We start from the raw sequence: 7,491 nt of genomic DNA on the forward strand, positions 1-7,491 counted from the left end.
TGTGTGAAAGGGTAAATGTGGCACGTAGTGTAAAAAGCGATTTGAGACTTCCGGTCTGTGCGGAGCCATGTGAAGACGTGTTTGAGTCGAGCTCTTCGGTACACTATTAAAATTTCAAGAACAAAGCTTTAACTTCAGTGCACATTTGACCTGGACTGGGGCAATTTCTGTCTTTGTTCGACTGAGAGAGTAAATAGCTGTGTATCAGTGAACTACTTTCAAGAATGCCTTAACATAAGAATGTCGAAGCCCAAGAAGCTAACGACAATGCTAATGCTAGCGCGCAACAAGCAATACTAGCAGCCATCAGTGAACTCCGAGAAGAAGTTATGGGAAAAATTTCAAGTACTGCATCTGCCCACTCGGACCAACTTCGCGGGCTACAGGACACCGTGGAAAGGTTGGGTGCCACGGTGGAAGCTACAGCGAGCCGGGTAACAGAGTTGGAGTCTGCGGTGAGCGGCCATTCTGATGCTATTAGCACCCTGGAGGCAGAGATGCAGGCAGTGAAGAGAGAGATGTCTACTCTAAAGGAGCGGTGCGAGGACCTGGAGGCTAGGTCTCACCGCTGCAATGTCAGAATAATGGGAGTGAAAGAGGGACGGGAGGACGGCGAAAGAATGTCTAACTTTGTAGCACGTCTGCTGAAAGAGGCACTGGCCCTCGACAAGCCACCGCTCTTGGACCGAGCGCACCGCAGTCTCCGCAGCAAGCCCACGGCTGAGAACGCACCACCCCGGGCGATAATTGTTCGATGCCATTACTTTGAGGAAAAATAAGCTATTCTTCGCAAGGCAACGGAGCGCTGTCCAATTACAACAGCAGTGAGTAGGCAGCGGGCGGCTTTTACTGAAATAAGGGCGCTGCTGCGAGGCTACGAGCGAGTCCGTTATGGTCTTCTGTTCCCGGCCACACTGAGGATTACCACCCCGAACGGGAAAGAAGTCCGCTTCAAAGATCCGGGACAGGCTAAAGACTTCATAGTGAAAAACCTGACGCCAAAAGTGGACTAAACATAAAAGATGGTGAGAGGCACTCTCTTTTCTCCTTCTCTCATTCTCAGTTTTGGGTCAAATTGTGAACAATCAAACTGCATTATCAGGTGAGTATATATAATATAAGGTATTTATACCCCGTTTGAGCTAGGCTGTCATGGTAAGCTCGTTCACTTTATATTTTAAGGCAATTGAGCCGGATTTAGACTAGGATTAATCTTGGTCTTTTTTATTTATTTATTTATTTATTTTTTCGGTGCTGTTCCGTTTGGTTGGTAATGTATTTGGGGCCATTGTTTATGGCATGTGAGGTTTTGAATATGTTGTCCGAAGTCAATGGTAGAAGAATGTATTGCACACCTTTTTATGTTTGTTTGCCTTTTTATGTTTTGCTTTTCCTTCACACTTTCTTCACTGGGTCATGTATATTGTGCTGGGGTCTTTACTTCTCTCAAGTATATGTTACAGTAGGATGGCTGGTTTCTGGGTCAGACGGATCAAAGGACATGCAGGAGGGGAGAAGTTCGGGTTTGTTGACAACATCGAATAGGTCATTCTTACTATGACTACGTGCAGTAATATGGTAATATGTGCAGATTACATACAAAGTCAATGCAAATATGCACATAAATGTAAATTTGTGCAGGGCGACACGAATGACATGAATTGGGTAGTGGTAATGCCAAGAAATGAAGTTTTATAACTAAGTTCGGGAGACCACGCCCTGCACTTATCTCATTTCCACTCAAAACATACTTAAGCACACCTTATCCGTTCACTCCCTCCTCATTTTCCACATGATCGGCGTCAGACAAACACAAAAAACGAAAACTTCTCCAACTTTCCACGCATTTCCAGGAAAGCACCACACTTCCTCGCCGGACTTCACTGCCGCTTCCGGGTTCCAGGTGTCGCGTCCACAGCAACGCCGATGGCGTCACGGCCCAGCCGTCCTCATTAGCCCTCTCAGAGGGCTATCTAACCCAGTACCTGCGATTTCAGCTTCACAAACAACCCAAGCACAGGCATGCCTTCATCCCAGCATCCTTTTCCCTTCTCTCATTTCTAACTTCCCTGTCCTGTCTTCTTCGGCTGCCTCTGCTCCTCCCATTCAACAACGACCTTCTCAGCCGCACAGAGCAAGCTCCCAGCCAAAAACCCCTAATTCTCCTCCCGTTTCTTTATATTCATTTAACGCACCTCCTTTTAGCTCCACATTGCCCAATCGTGGGCTTTTCCACCCGTCCTCCCATGGATAATAATTTCACAATAGCCTTTGCATTACCTCCAGCACACCCAATCCCCCCTATCATCCCCTGTGTCACCACTCTCAGACGACAGATTCTCGCCTCTCACTACATCGACATCGACATCGCTATTTAATTTAATTTAACAGCTAATAGTTTTATTTCAGTCAACACTGTAACATTACTTTACAGACGTGTACGCGTCGACCTCGCCATTCAATGCATTAGTCCACATGCAACCCTCATATCCACAGGGAACCGCTAACCATACTCAGTTCAATCGAACGCAAACAGCCACTAGTGGCAAAAATCAGGGAACTTACAGGGGTTCATTAGATCCAGAACTCTACCACCGTGCTCTTGCCTAAATCGCAGCCAACGCGGTACGGTGCCCCATCCCATCCCACCACGCACCTTCACAGCTTCTTTGCCTCAGACCTTACCTCAAAATCAACATAGCCCCGCCATTTTCAGCTGTATGCCCCCCATCCATCACCCCCAAATCCGCAAACGTTCGACCACGGCCCTCGTTCCAAGGGCGTCGACAAGAGAAACAAACAAGTCCTCTACCATGCCAAAAGGACGGTTCATAACAATTCCAACAACCTCAGAAGCAACGTCTCCAGTTGCCGTTTGCTCCTCACATTCTCCTTCTGTGGCGGAGCACGCGCAAGATCCGCCTGTCCCCATAATCCAACCAAGCATCCGAATACACCAATAAATATCAACGCTCTCGCCACCGCCTCGAAGAACCACCCATATCGACAGTTCGTTAACCACCTCATAAAAAGATTTACACACGGTCTTTATCTAGGTTTACAGGGGACACCAGATTCCTCCTACATGCCACAACTTACAGCAGCCACTTCCGAGCCCGACATAGTTGATAAACTCCTGGATAGAGAAATTAAAGACGCATTCACGATCGGCCCATTCCCCAGTCCACCGTTCCCTACATTCGGAATCAATCCAACCCACGTCGCTCGACGAACAATGCATGCAAATCAATGTGGACATTGTATTTATGATATCTCTACAGGCAATAATTATAGGTAGTGTGTTCAACATCTTGAAGATTCTAACAGGTTACTCTAGCCAAGAAATTAAACAGACCCTTGGGGCTTACTGTACAATTCACTAAAGATAAACCTAACAACTACCAAGTGCCAAGATCAATAAGAGGAGAGCTGCCGTGAACAGACGTGGCTAGTGTGGTATTCGACTCTAGGACTATTCAGTCAGGTGCTGCACTGAGAAAGCAGGGTAGGCGTCTGGATGAAGGCAGTTAGAAGCTAGGTGTGTCTCCTCGCCACCAGCTTAAAGACCTGGCAGGGTAATACCCACAGGCTAGAGGATCAGACACTTTGAACAGAGAGCTGGTCCAGTACCACCTATACGGAGGTAACTCAGGATCTAACAGAGCATATCTCACATACATCTGTTACAACCTAAATGATATCAAAACGCCATGCTTATGAGTCGATTCAAAGTCTCTTTGGGGGCTCTCTACAAGAGATACGAAGAGCACACATACCACTCCCCCACTGAGAGTCTCACAACCCATTTGGTTCCCTCTTACATCGCGCCGAACCCCTACATCCATTCATCCATCCGGCAACAAACCTTCATTCCTCGACCTTCATTCCTCGTCCTTCTTTCCTCGATCTTCATTCCTCCATCCCTCATCCCTCATCCCTTCATTCCTCAACCCTCGACCCCAACTCACATCCCTTTATCCCTCATCCCCCATCCCCTCATCCCTCAGTATACCATCGGTTTACATTTTTTCTTATTTCATACATTCATGAAGTGGTCTTTTGTTGTTGGAGCTGAAAATATTGATCGATATTGCACATTTTTTGGGGGAGTTTTTGCAGTTGTACTATCATCAAGTTTGCATGACTCAACCATCAGCATCATGATCACCAGCTGACACAAACTTCCATCTGAACATAAGCAAACATTTTTTTGAGAAACAGAAACCAAATGGATTTTGGTGTAGACCATGGACAACATCAGAGCAACATCTGTAGAGCAGCACTGGCAGGCTCCTTACCTCTGCATACTGTACCATTCTCCACCGCCTCATACCCAGCTTTGCACATGCAGCGCCCGATGGGTACCATCCACTCCCCATCTCCATTACAGTACAGCTTGATAGGTACATCCACCTCCTCCCCATTGGGAACACACACCCCTCTGGCTGCCACCAGAGAAGTGCTCTCTGCTCCAGACAGAGTCTCAGGAAAGACAGCTCCATTCTGGATCACACTAGGACACTTCCTGTAGTAGACTCGAACAGCAATAAGTGACATGCAGGCGCCATAATCCTGGAAAGCGAGGTAGAAACCATTGCGCGAAACAGGTCCAAAACTCCGAACTTCACTGTTGATCTTCATGATGCGGCCACCAAGGTCAACTTGAGAGAAGCTTTCATCAGCTGCTATAGTGTCCACTTTCACCCAGGGGTTCTCCATCCAGGATGGGGACGATTTAGTGGCTGTGTCTGAGTCCGACTCATAGTAGTACAGGTTGAAGGTTTCCTTGCAGGAGCCAGGGACATTGGGTATGGAACTGCAGTCGCGTACTGAGAACTTCATCTGAACATGGATGCGCTGAGCCCCACGGCGGCGGATGTATTTGGTGCGTACCCAGTTGTTCTGGCTGCTATCGAAGACATTGCACACCTGGTATGTTCGGATGGTGTTCATGTTTTCATCATAGCCGCTAACTTCTTCCCACTAGAACACAGACAACAAACAGAACCATTGATTCGGGGCCACATCACAAATGCGCAAAAACAAACAGTGACAGTTATTCTTACAGGTTCTCCAGCCTTACCAACAAAAAATTACCACTATGACCATTATGTGCTGTGGGTAAAAAGCAACTTAACAGCAGCGGAAATTCTTGTTTCTGCTGACCTCCAGTGGTATAACTTCCAGTCCTCAGTAAGAGCTTTGATCTGGCCCAAAAAATTATGCCCAACCCGACCCAAGCCTAAAAAAAATTCTGTGCAAGCCCGAACAGGAGTCCAAACCATGGAAGCAGTTTTGGGCCTGAGCCCAACCTGAACCCGAATCTCCACTAAGTAAAACTTTAATAATAGTAATACTAGTTTATTACAAGCTACATTGTGCATTTAATATATACCCAGCCCAAACCCGGCGGGTTGCGAACACAACCAGTATGTGCAACACACTTTGAACCAGAGAAGGCAGTGAAACATGACATTTCAGCTGAAATGTTAAATTCTCCTTAAGGTTTGGTTAAATTGTGTAGCAGAACTTAGTTTTAGGGATGCACAATATGATTTTTTTTTCAGCCAATACGATAACCGATAGTTATCTGCTTCTCATGGCCCAAAATGACAGACAATTCCACATTTTGTATTTTAAAAAGAAAGTTCATAACATGAAGCTTGCATTGCAACTCAGCTCCTAAGCTTCCCTCTCCTAGCATAAAACGACAGCAGCATTGGCTGCAGTTTTAAATGTCTACATTTCAGTTACCCTCACTGCTTAAAACAGAATATGATACCTTTCTGCTCTACTTATCAATTGAGACATTCTACACCTGTCTTTTTTTCTTTTCCTGTAGTGTCTAAGTCAATAGCTTAGAAATCCTTCATGTTTAAGCTCCCTCCCTCCCTAAGCTTCAGCCCAACCCAATCTGTAAAACCTGAGACAATAGTGTCCCTGAACTTGAAATCAGAGCATCAACACAAGTTGTTCCATGGACAGTGAGATACTGAGTAATGGTCCTTTCGTTTAATACATATCAACCAAAATCTGATGTGTGTGCTGTCAATCAAAGGATGTTCATATTTTCGAGTGAAGCCACCGCAGCTTCTATAACATTGTAATACAACAATTGTAAATATATATTGGCTGCGTGTTTTACACACTGTTCCTAGTGTCTTGCTTTGTTCCACCCACCCCCTGTGATGGGTAGATGGTCCAACCCAGTTCTGCTGTTGCTGTTGTTGAATCCATTAGTACCTCTGCGGAAGACAAAAATAAGAAGGTCAAAGTTATAAAATATAAATCAAATCAATATTTATAACATGATAGACAGTTCTAAAATGTGGCATTTATGTATATTTCTGTTTTAATTAATAATTAAATTAATTAAAACTGAATTATCATGTTATTTATTTTTTCATTTTATTTTGGCAGTTGTGGTCCTCCAAAGATCACATCCACAATCCCCTACATGTATTAAGACATATATACAAATAGTCTGTTTGTAAAAATAATGTGTGTCTGATATGTCTTTTTACGCAAAAAAAAGTATAATTTCCTACTCCTTCTACCTCATCAAAAATGAAAAATTCCACAATCTATAAATAATCAAATGTTGCTAATTTCTTAAGTTTTCCTGCTGGATATAAGATGTCTCCTACTTCACTGCGATGTTCATTGTCAGTGGATGTGCACTGTTGGCTTCAAGTTTCTACATCACACTGTACAAGTTGCATACTGAACCAGGACTGACTTCCGAACTAATTGTGATGTCACAAATCATGCTTGTAGCCCTGCCCCTGAAAATCAGATTTTCAGTGAGCAGAGAAACTTTCCACTTCCAGATGAATGCGAAAACATTACAGCTGTATGTTTACAGCTTAATTATTTGTCTAGCTGTAAACGTACAGCTAGACGGAAATGTATTATTTGTTCCGCCCGAATGTTTCACGGCGCTGGGGTGAAACTTTGAAAACTTGCCCGCGAAAGAGAATGCCGTTTCCACTGTTGTTGTCATAATATTTCGGAATTGTCGGACTTCATAAGGTTCTGAATCGACGTTAAGGGTCACGATTGCATTCCCATTCAATTCAATTCCGAAAGTTCAATTCAATCTGCTCTAAATAATGAAACATGGGCAAAACAAAAGAAACTGAAATCACTAACTTACCAGCCCGATTCTCCGGGCGGCGCCATAAAGGTAGACAGGCAGGGCCATTGCATCTTTTTGTTTGCAAAGGATTTACAGACCTGTACTTCGCGGTAGTGGAAAGAGCGAAGGCTTCAAGGCGGCCTGCATTCAGGTGCTTGAACTACCACCTACGTTATCGGGTGCACGGAGAATCGGCTTGGCTAATGTGTAGTGAATCTCCTCAGTTTCTCTTTGGCGTTGGCTTGTTGCGCATCGGAAGCCCTAACTTAGCGTACGTGCTGACTATTGCTCAACGTGGTTCTCTGCAGGTTTTGTAGGTTTGCTACAATTAACTGAGGCCTCCGCTTGGCCAA

At 44.8% G+C, this 7,491-nt stretch overlaps 1 protein-coding gene across 1 annotated transcript in view; it reads right to left on the reverse strand.

Moving 5' to 3' along the window:
- LOC118324916 (ephrin type-B receptor 2-like) overlaps positions 1 to 6,252 on the reverse strand; it is an 18,974-nt gene extending 12,722 nt beyond the window's left edge. Inside the window, exons 1-2 of the mRNA XM_035657422.1 lie at positions 6,181 to 6,252; positions 4,299 to 4,983 (exon numbers count right to left, since the gene is read on the reverse strand). Coding sequence (XP_035513315.1) covers positions 4,299 to 4,983; positions 6,181 to 6,237 — 742 coding nt within the window. The 5' untranslated portion in view covers positions 6,238 to 6,252. The remainder of the gene's footprint in view (positions 1 to 4,298; positions 4,984 to 6,180) is intronic.
- Between the last annotated feature and the right edge of the window lie 1,239 nt (positions 6,253 to 7,491).

Source organism: Morone saxatilis, unplaced genomic scaffold (assembly GCF_004916995.1).
Source record: "Morone saxatilis isolate NCDOM2014 unplaced genomic scaffold, NCSU_SB_2.0 Contig15, whole genome shotgun sequence".
Taxonomy (NCBI): Eukaryota; Metazoa; Chordata; class Actinopteri; family Moronidae; genus Morone; species Morone saxatilis.